Source organism: Dendronephthya gigantea, unplaced genomic scaffold (assembly GCF_004324835.1).
Source record: "Dendronephthya gigantea isolate DGI-Jeju-01 unplaced genomic scaffold, DenGig_1.0 000034F, whole genome shotgun sequence".
NCBI lineage: Eukaryota > Metazoa > Cnidaria > Anthozoa > Malacalcyonacea > Nephtheidae > Dendronephthya > Dendronephthya gigantea.
Window position 1 is genome coordinate 701,428 of NW_021163044.1, and position 10,981 is coordinate 712,408.

Here is a 10,981-nt window from a genome sequence, read left to right on the forward strand (position 1 = left end):
TAATTTATGCCGCGCGAAAAGCCTGAAGATCAGTGGTAAAATAAATTCTACATAAAATTATTAAAATATATTTGATGAAAATAGCTAAATACAATGCCTTAACAAGCATTTGATCCTTGGTAGACTATAATACATTATGCAAGAGAGTTCATGCAACATTGAACGTTAAATCTCTATTTTCTGTTAAGGTATGATTCCAAGTATTTATCCATATCTTTCCTTCTGTCCAACTCTCTATTAACTGTCTCTCGTAACTGACCCAAAACTTCATGCAAGTCATTTGACCTGGGCTCATTAGTTGGCCTTTGCTGTCTGTGGTCAATATACGGCACACGGTTCTGCAGGAGCGGAAACCCGAGGGGACTTTGAATCCCTAGCTGAGTTCTTTCCCGTATAGGGGTTCCGTAAGATATGGGACTTTGAATTCCCAGTTGTGATCGTTCCCGAATCGGGGTTCCGTATGGGTATTCGGTGTATGCTGGTGGATTGGCGTAGCTATTTGGGGATGCTGTAGGTGCTTCCGATGGGGTGAGAGTGTGTCTGACATTATACGTATTATTGACTGTGGTCTGTGAATAATTTGGGGTTTGTAACGGAGTTGAATAAACGCTTGGAGATGGGCTGTTTGGTGTGTTGTTTGATGGTGAAGAAGGAGAGTTACCAAGTGAAGAAGCTGGAGTATTGTTTAAAGGTTTAGGAACCGGAGGTAACCGAAGTGTACCAACTTCGGGCGGTGTCGGAAGTCGTAATCTGTTACGACGTGGTATCGGGTCATCTTCTTCATCAAACGCACCCCATGTGTCGTTAGGTACCGAGAGAGGCGATGGTTTACGAGTCGCTTGAATCATTTCCACCGGTGGTCGTCCGTCTACTTCCGATTGATGATCCGGAATAGCTTCACTGGACGGCGCAACTTCGCGTTTGATCACGGGTATCTCGTGCATTTCAATGGCAGAATTTGCTTGGTGTCTCTCCCTAGGCTTCCGATCAGGTTTGGTTGCCAAGTGTACCGCGGCATCGCTGTATAGCGGCGGTGTAGGAACTAATACAGGCTCAGGCTCGACAACATCGCGCGTCGAAGTTGGCTTATCGCTCTGAATTGGACCCGAGGACAGGTCAGTTGTCAGGCTTGATTTTGAAGGCGAGACTCTCTTATCAAGGAAGATCTCGGGTAGGTCGATTGCGTGATTGCTTCCAAGGTAACCGTCGTTTATGATTGTTGTTGATGCGCTGTTGTACAGAGAAGCATTGCTGCGGCTTATTCTATCAGTGACATGAATCTCATTGTCTGGTGAGTCGGCTAAAATAACTTCCTGCTTTTTGCTCTCGTACGGAAATACAACACACCGACAAATGAAGAATATAAATGAAAACAACAAAAATATCAAAAGAACGACTATAGGAACAATGTACAGTTTCCATCTATCCTTTTCACCACCTTTTACCACATTTTCAAGAACTCCGGGTTTTGCCTGGCATTTTTCTTCAGATATATTCACTAACACGAACGTAGGTAAAAGTGCGGCCTTGAATCCTGTTAAGGCGCTGCCATTGCTGTCCGTCATTTTCTCGGAAAGCGACTGAAGCGTCGCATTCACTTTGAAGCAAACACCGCAGGTTCTTGCATGGCTCCAAACAATACTAAACGAATTGTTGCCTTCTGATGTCGTAGAAAGGATCGTAAAGTTTGTGTCAGTTAACCAAGTTTGAAAATACATTTCCAATTTTTGAAGAAATCTTTGATTTATATCCTCTTTATTCCCTGCGTAAACAACTTCAGAGAAAACTTTATAACTGAGCAGGTTTGGGCGGCATCTTTGTTCTAGGAATACCTCGAAAATATCAACGGCTTCGTTACCATGTTGATCACGGGCAACCAATCGAAACGAGTTTTTCCAAGCGTTCTCCACCAATAAGACACCTGATATAACCAGACTGACGTTATCAAATTTCAACCAATAGGAAGCTGGAACGGTGACTTTGTTAGTAAACTGCATTTTCAACGAGAGATTCAAGGCGTTGCCATCTTCGCTATCCACAAATGCATCCTTCGGAAGGGCATATGTCAATAAGCCACCAGAGTAAGCGAATATTCTACCAATTGGTCTAAGAAGTCTAGGAGGCGATTTCTCTGCCTCGATTCTACACAGACCATACTTTTCCAAGGTAATAAAATTGGGAACAAAATATGGAAGCATAGATTGAGAAAAGGTCCGATCCACATCGCCTGTGTTCAAGTTAAACTTCTCGCTAATTATCCTAATTTGGTTTGAATCGCACGAATTCGCAGCAACCGAGCAGTTTGTCCACGTCACAGATAACCTCGAATTACTGGCTGAAGTCTTTCTACAATACTTGGTCACCATTATCGATCTCGTCTCGGCTTTTAAGAATAATGCAAGCTTCTCAACGAAGTACTTCAAGTGATACACATCAGCAATGCTTTCTGCGACATAACTAGACATTTTTATCAACACTCCGTAATGGACATCTGGAGTTCTATCACCAAAGATAATCTCCAGCCTCATTGTCGCAAACTTTCCCTGTGAATCCCCTGCTATCAAGATGTACACCTCCCTGGTCGTAGTACTTGAATTACTGGAATTGCTCATAGCAGGAAACCCGTACAAGGTCTGGTTTTCCTGCTTCAGTTGAATCCACGAATCGGTGCTGATTTCAAGCGAGTGGATTGTTTTTAACGAAAGTGTCAGGTTTCTTGTTCCGCCATCTTCAGTGTCATGAAAGAAATCAGACGGTATTTGAAACTGCCACACTCCGCAAAAGTTCTTAATCGTTAGCTGGTAAAGAGAGTGTTTAGCTTTGGGTTGATGGTTAGTATCATCAACACATGATCCAAATCTTTGCTCAAACACAAATTGCACGTCGAAGTTTGGGCGAAAAGCTTCCCTAAGTTGTTCTGATATTTTCCCATCGTTCCTTAAACGTTTTGAAATCTCTGTGATTCCTAGTATGTCACAGCCACTGGGGTCCAGACTGCAGTTACTCCAAGTGAAGAAAGATGTTGTAGAATTCACACCAGAGCGTAGAAACGAATGTGCGCGAATTAAATGCTCAGTTCCACCCATGAAGCCTGCTAGAGCTGGCAATATAATCCTCATTTGATCAACAGAACGGCTCATATTTCCAAACTTTGCTTGTAATACCAACGTGACCTCGTATGTACTCTGTGGTATCTCACCTTTGTGGAAAATCTTTATGGGTAAATTCGTACTCAAGCCGTATTTGTCCCTGGCGTTTATTAAAAACTCGTACCCAGATTTCGGTTGGGATTTGAAAGCATCCACATTCGGGTACGCTACGATAGTTTGAGAATGGTCCAGTGTAATCCAGTAGTTGTCGCTCAGAGGAGTAGATGTTGAGGACAATAAAGATAGAGTCAAGTTTGGAGTGTACCCGTCCTCTTTATCAAAGAATGTGTTGTAGGGAATGGGGTATTTTAAAAGGCTGCTACACAGGGTTATATTGAGTCGTTCCAACTGATGCAACACCGTAGGTCGTTGGTTCAAACACGGCCCACGCATCTCGTCTTCCACGCTATCCACGATCAACGCCGGGGCAAGGGATTGGATGAATCTTGGATGTGGTAAGGTTCCGCTATGAATCGTCGCTTGTCGGATTCTTTCGATGTTCTGATAATCACACGGCGAGTAACGAAGAGAGCAGTAGGACCACACAACTTTCAACAATGATTGTGAAATCTTGGTAAACTCTGCAACACGAATTTCATTTCTCATTGAGCTATCAAGATAGCGTTCAGTTGCCTCGACAAATTCGATTGTTTTTAGAACTAGATTTTCTTTCGAGAGAACCAATGAAGGGACTTGAACAATAGCACTTGTCCTGTAGCTGTCCCGAAGAATTGTATCCTTCACTGACACAATCAAATCTATTGATGCGTTTCTTCCATGCGAGTCTACCGCAGTCAGCTTAAAGATTGATCCACCATCAGGCTGGTTAGCAACAGCATTTAATGTTGGAACAGCGTAAATTATTTGCGAGAGATGATCGAAATATACCCACTCTGAATTTTGAGGTAAAACACTTTCCAAATTCAGACTCAAGTTTCTGGTGTTGCCGTCTTCGTCATGAAACGTATCCTCCGGTATTTGAAATTTCAATATTTCACAAATTGTTATGTCAATTGTAGGAATTACCTTGGCGACTCTTGGCGGGTTATTTGGAGGATTCAGACAAGGCCCATGTCTTTGAATGTACGATTCCTGAACAACGAATTCCGGTAGGAATCTTGCAGTAAACTCGCTTTTGAGATTCTTTGAAGAATCTTGAAATGTATTTGTTACTCCAGAAATTACCGAGAAATCACAGACACTTTGATTGACATCTGAGGTCGAGTTAATAAAACCAGCCTGGAATTTCGCAGGATAACCTGAGGATCTCACATAGCTCGTGACTTGCATCCCACGAAAGGCTCCAAAACCATTTAATTTCTCCTGGAAATTTATAAGATGTTTGACGTCAGGCGAGGTTGAGCTAAGATAACTCGTGAAGGTCAAATATAATTCAAAGTTTTGTGATATAATGTTGTTTTCAAGATTTATATTAAGGAGACTACTGGCTGTCTTTCCACCACTATCTGTTGCTAGTAAGGTAAATCTCATGGAAATTGAATTAGAACTTATGTCCCTTTTCACGACACGAGAATTTGTCCTCAAATCACTCTCTGTGAAAATCCCATACAACACTTGTAGGGATTGGTCGAGCTGTAAAGATGAGTTTCTTAGAACCACTTTGTTATCCTCATCCAACAATGTCAAAATTAGGTTCCTGGTGTCCCCATCTTCTGCGTCTGAAAACACATTTCTTGGAACTTCGTAATGAAAAACTGTTGGAATTGTGGTGACGTTTAAACTCAGAGTTGGAACGACCACCGTTGGTAAAGAGTTTAGTGCATCTGCGCAAGATCCCAGCCTCTGTTCAAACACTATCAATATTTCAAACTCCGGAAGCAATGCCCGTCCGAATTCGGCATTTGGATGATTATTGTCGGAGCGCGCCTTCTCGGAAATTTCGTGCAGAAGCGGCAGATCACAATTCTCGTAATCCAGTTCTGAAACACTCCAGGATAGGATATCAGTAGATGGTACACCAGAACCTCGTTCGTAGGATAAGACCTCGAGGCTGATATTTCCACCAAAATAACTTGTTGCTTTAAAAAGAAAAAGTCTCATGATATCGACATGAAAAACGATGGACGAGAAATTACTTCTAAATATTACGTTCATTTTAAAACCAATGTTTTGAAGCCTCGAAGTGAGCTCTACAGTGAAACTTGCGTTTGCTTTCAAGCCATAACTGTCTTCAGCTTTCAAAAGGAATGTGTAGTTCTCGTTTGGCTTTATTCTATTTGTAACAACTCCGTATAGTTCGTCCGTGGTGTCATTAAATTGCAACCAACTTTCCGGTGGTAGAATATTCCCAGATGAACTGAACATGGTAAGACTGAGATTAGAAGTGAATCCGTCTTCTGCATCATAAAATGTTCTTACTGGTAGAACGATGGAAAAGAATCCGTGTGTTGGAATGACAAAATGTGGGATTGGATGAAGAAGAATCGGCGGTGTGTTGGAACAAGATCCTGAAACGATGAAATAAATTAGTCTTTTTAACCAAATCCATGTAAATAAGTTACAATTGTTATGAAGTCATAAGTGTTATGAAGTTACTTGCAATATTTACCTGTTTTGTATTCCGTTACACCTAATATTAGAAAATCTGGCTCCATCGCTCTGGTAAAGTTTTTACTTGGTTGAAAGTTATGGCGAGGTTTCGTAGAATTCATTCTCCCTCCCACAATTTCACTGCTGTTTTCTTGGAGCAATAAATGGCGCCTGATCTCCTGGAGTTCTGCGAAATTACATTCAAGTCCACGAAAGTTCATTGCTGATATTCCAACCCTTAAAGTCGTATTGCCCTTGAAGTAACTCGTGACAATAATACCAGAGTTTCCTAAGAAAGCCTTTACCTTGTCTAGAAATTTTAATACTAAGTCAATATCTTGATATTTCTGGCTGGTATTGTAAGCCATATTGAATTCCATCACGAAATTCACAGCATCAAAGGTGTCATTAACAATGATGCGTATGGTAGCATTTGCCGTGTTGGAGTGGCTATCCATGGCAACGATGTTTATGTCGTAGCCGTCGGTTGGTTGTTCCTTAGCAACAATTGACGTTGGCAAGGCATAGAGCTGTTGAGTCGTTGCGTCAAATTGAATCCATGAAGACCTGTTAAACGGTTTGAAAAACTGATCTAGAGCAGTCACCGAGAGATTCTTTGTATACCCGTCTTCTTTGTCATAAAACAAGTTAGCTGGCAGCTGGAATCGTAGTGCTTGATAGAGAAGGATATTTAGAGATTTCACAGGTGATAACAGGACTGGTGGAGTATTTGAGAATATATAATTACACGTTTCCAGGAATTCTAATCTGATCTCTTGCACAAGAAAATATGGTAGCAAAGCTTCGGAAAACGATTGAGTCACTCCACCTTCGGGATTGGTAATTTGCTTGAATCTGTCTCGGATCATTTTGTGATCACATGTGTTAAAATTAGCGCTTTGATTGGTCCAAGAAACGGTGACGTCAGCTGGATACGTCTTTGAAATATTGTAGGAGATTACTCGAATACGATCTGTATCTTCACCAAGAAATAGACTTAGTTTCTTCAGAAATTCAATAACGTGATCCACGCACGGCAGTGAGGCGTCAATATAACTGCGGAGATTGGCGGAAATACGATAATTATAAGGCTGAGCAGTCTCTGGAAGATAAACAACTACAACAGAACTTGCAATTCTTCCGCCACTGTCCTGACCAACAAGCACGTAACGGTACCCGCCACTGGGCTGTGCCTGAAGGGCAGCTTCATCAGGCAATCCATATATGGCTTGTCTACGAGGGGTTCAAACACGATCCACGAGTCAGCAGAGAGCGGTTCAAGCGAAGACAACAACAAAGACAATTTCAGGTTTCTTGTATTCCATCTTCAAGATCATTGAAAGTGAGCACTGGAACTTTATATTCAAAATACGTCAGATTTAAACGTAAATTATGCACAGGAATAAGAACATTTGGTGGTTCATTGGCGCCTTCCTTGCAATGCCTTCTTCCTCAAAGATGAATTGAACCTCAAAACTCTGGCATCATGATCATCAAATCATCCTTAACCGGCCATCGGCAGCTTTCAGTTTCTGTGATATGTTTGCAATAGCGAGCGAGTCGCATGGCTTGAGTCGTAGTCCTGCTAGAGACCACTTAAATACAGTGACGGTATTTTCTCGGGAATACGACAAAACACGAACCTCATCCGATGTCACACCTTTAAAGTATAAACTCAATTTTTGAATAATGTTAAGTATTTCTTCGAGTTGGGTTGAAAACGAGTGAAGACGCTTTAGAAAAAGTGAGACTTGGTAGTTGGAGGTAGGCAATGGTTGCAAGACAGTTATTGTGACGGAAGCATTGGCTTCAAGTCTACCAGAATCAGTAGCGATAATGTAAAATTGTTCAAAGACAAGGCCAGAGCGTTTCTGTGCTTCGTCGAGAGCAATTACACCCTCTATGGTTTTTGCAGTGTCGTTCAGCATGATCCAAGTTTCTGAAGGTGATCGTGAAGCACTCGTGTAACGAATGCTAAGCGAAAGATTTCGAGTATTGCCGTCTTCTTTGTCGTGGAATAGATCAGGTGGAATGGCGTAACTGAACCTCTCACAACAAGTGATATTCAGACGTATATCCTCCCCTCTGGCCACGGGTGCTTCGTTTAAACACATGCCTAACTTTTTAGCACGAGCATCGAGCAAGACATTAGGAACTAGGGCGATAACAAAATGTGGATTTAGGAAGCTCTCGTCAATTCTGATTAAATTTAAAGTTCTCTCTACTCGTCTGGCATCACACACGTCTGTAACGGCTTTACAATCACTCCATGTTAGCTGTGTTTTTGTTGAAGTTTGGTTAAGATTTAAAATTTTCATAGTTGACTTGTCACCATTGTACAAATACCCGATGATATCTTCAAAAAGCCGCACGAGATTGAACTGGGTCAAAGCGTCTCTAACTTCTATTGAAATTTCTTGACCCGATGGGGTGTGGTCGTCGTATACCGTCAAAGTTAGACTTGCGTTTACCTCACGACCACTGCTGTCAACTGCTGACAATATATATTCGAAATCAACTCGCGTAAGGTTATTGGCAAAAATTTCCGGAGAGACTGGTATACCGTACACGATATTACGAGTGGGATCGAAGCTGACCCAGGAGTCAATCGAGAGTTCACGGAAACTCTCCGTAAGCAGCCGTAAGGTTAGGTTGTTGCCATCTTCTTTATCCCAAAACGTATCCTTTGGGATCTTGTAGTACAAGTATTGACAAGAGGTGATGTTGAGGGTTGCTAAGGGACGCTGTACGACTGGATCAGTATTTACAGCCAGAGAAGTTGAGTGGGTAGTTTTTAGAACAACTTCGCTTTTTGATGGTGATATATTAATATGAACCAGGCTGGTTCTTGTAGATATACGATATAGAGTAGAAGAGATGGACATCCCGTGTAGCGGATTTGTTGAATTGAAGCGTGGAGTGGTATTAATAACAACTGGGTGTGGAGACGCTGCGTTTATTGAAGTGGAAATTCCCAGAGATGAAACAAAGGATGGTTTCTCTTGGTCAATTGCTGATAGCACAGACGATGATGGCGTTGTAGTTGTGACGTTAGTTATTTGAACTGATACGTATCTTACCAACATGCTATGATGAATAAGGGAGGCAGTAGTACTTCGGTGTGCATCAAAATCAGCGGAAGATGCAACGATACTTCTCTGTACACCCAACAAACATGAAGTGCTGTCATTTCCATTTAAAACTTTCCAAGAAAACACGGGATAGTCAAGGACAGTTCTATTGAGTCTCGCAGTTATATCTGACATATTAGTAGAGACATTCAAATCACATCCTTCAAGCCACGAGATTGTCAACACAGGCCCGGAATAACTCGTATTTGCTTCAAACGTTTCCAATATATCACAGCCAGTATGACTGATGTTTTTTGGTTCATATTCATGCTTGAAATAAAGCGAGGCAGTGCGATTAGCAGAAAGATCAAACTCTGTTACAAACCAATGAAAAAGCTCAATCCTTTGTGTCGAATTCAATTGGGTCGCGTTCACAGAAAGAGATACTTGTGTCGCAATGAAATTTGCGTTGTTATTACAGTAGGAGAGGTTTTGGCTTCGTAAAACATTGATTTCAAAATTCTGTGCGCCAAGTAGTTCGTTTTCAGTGGTCCGCGATGTTTTATTGCATCGCATTGCAACAACAAATAACTGGTAGGAACCAGCATCGGAAGATAATGGTATTCCCGTTAATGAATAATCTTCATCGTCGTAGGTGAGCCATTTGGGAAGGTTCTGAGAGCCAACTGCAGATACCTTAAAACAATTCAGAAAACCCAACGTTGACTAGGAGACTTTACACATGACACGGAAGAAATAGACTTTTCCAACAACTGGGGACCAGAAATTTTTAAGAAAACTATTCACGGTTTTCTTATTTTCACCGTAGTGAGAAAATCTTATTTTTTTGCGTGCATGGTCGTTTAAAATGAATTAAACTACAAGTACAAGGATGATAAAAAACAAGATTTATGCGTAGTTAAATTGAAAGCAAAAATTGAAATGCCACGTTACATATTTAACGACGACCAAACTACACTGATATAGTTAACCAGAAATCATGTTAATCAACTTAGCAGGTAGCCCCAGGTACCGGTCACTTTGACAGTCCTTTTACTACGATTTACAACGCGAGTCTACACATTTTTGCTTTAAAACAGAGGAAAAACTGAATGGATTATAATAGAAAATAGATAGACAGTTGTCAGAATGTTTGCATACATAACTATCGCATGTACAAAACCCATACTCCAAAAGCGTAACTATATAAGAATGTTTCTGTTTAATCAGATAGCTTGTAAACAATATACCTGATTCAGCGTCTACACTTTAGGAAATAAAGTTAATTCTAAAATTGCTTGTTGCTTCAGCTCAATTCAATAAAAATTGCAAAACATTATAAAGAAGTTGTATATTTCTTGTCTTTTCTGTGCTTTATCTCATAAAATGTTTTAGCATATTCTTGAAGCGAAAATTATGCAAAAGTTGCGAAATAACAGAGCAACTTGATTTGAGCAGAATACGAGTTCAATTCCTAAGTCCATTTCATTTTTATCTATCTGAAAATACGTCGGTCATTTCATATATGGCATAATTACTTACATGCATCGTTATACAAATTGGTTAAATTACTAATATTATACAACGTACGATTAGAATGACATGTCCTGACTTACCAAGAATCGTATATTGTAATCACGTAGACTTGACGATGCAATAGTAGTTCGATAGAACTGGCCTGTGTATGCATTAGGAACCTTCACCTCTGGCCAGATACTCGAGAATTGCTGTCCTTCAATTTTGCCATTATCCAAATAATATCCTGTGGTTGGGCGATTGCATTCTTGCCAATACAGTACGATGAAAATAGACAATATATTCGGGAAACTGATCATTGCGGATAAACAATTAAATTCACTTCGGAAAACGAGAAGTCAGCCTGCATTTTAAGAAGCAAAGCCACAGGGAAGCTTAGAACATACTTCCGTAGACTGTGTTTAATACGATATTGGCTCTCATTGCTGGCAATCAAACTTTTATTTCGTCGATTCAATTTTTGTTAATTAATATGTAGCGGTATTGAAAAGCGTCAATATATTTTGCATACTCATTTGCAAATCAGTGAAGATGTAGTATTCACTATATTTAGAAATGCCATCATATATACCTGCATGTCAAAAAAATATTTCCAGTCGTATGCAGAATATGTAATATATATAAATGACATGCGATATTTGTGAGAATATTCTAACATATTTATTGAAGTTTTTC

General features: G+C 40.5%; 1 protein-coding gene across 1 annotated transcript; it reads right to left on the reverse strand.

The window, feature by feature from the left end:
- Positions 1-52: 52 nt before the first annotated feature.
- Positions 53-10,742, reverse strand: LOC114525338. Its single transcript, XM_028546597.1, has 4 exons — positions 10,387-10,742; positions 7,209-9,466; positions 5,719-6,932; positions 53-5,617 (listed from the first exon to the last, which is right to left on the reverse strand). Exons 1-4 carry the CDS (start codon positions 10,603-10,605, stop codon positions 174-176), a joined length of 9,135 nt encoding a protein of 3,044 aa, XP_028402398.1. The 5' UTR covers positions 10,606-10,742; the 3' UTR covers positions 53-173.
- Between the last annotated feature and the right edge of the window lie 239 nt (positions 10,743-10,981).

Coding starts and splice junctions, on each gene's coding strand:
- LOC114525338 (XM_028546597.1), bottom strand. CDS start 10,605: ATGATCAGTTTCCCGAATATATTGTCTATTTTCATCGTACTGTATTGG. Junction 6,933..7,208: donor CTGAAAGCTGCCGATGGCCG/GTTAAGGATGAT, acceptor AACCCCTCGTAG/ACAAGCCATATATGGATTGC. Junction 5,618..5,718: donor TGTAACGGAATACAAAACAG/GTAAATATTGCA, acceptor TCATCGTTTCAG/GATCTTGTTCCAACACACCG.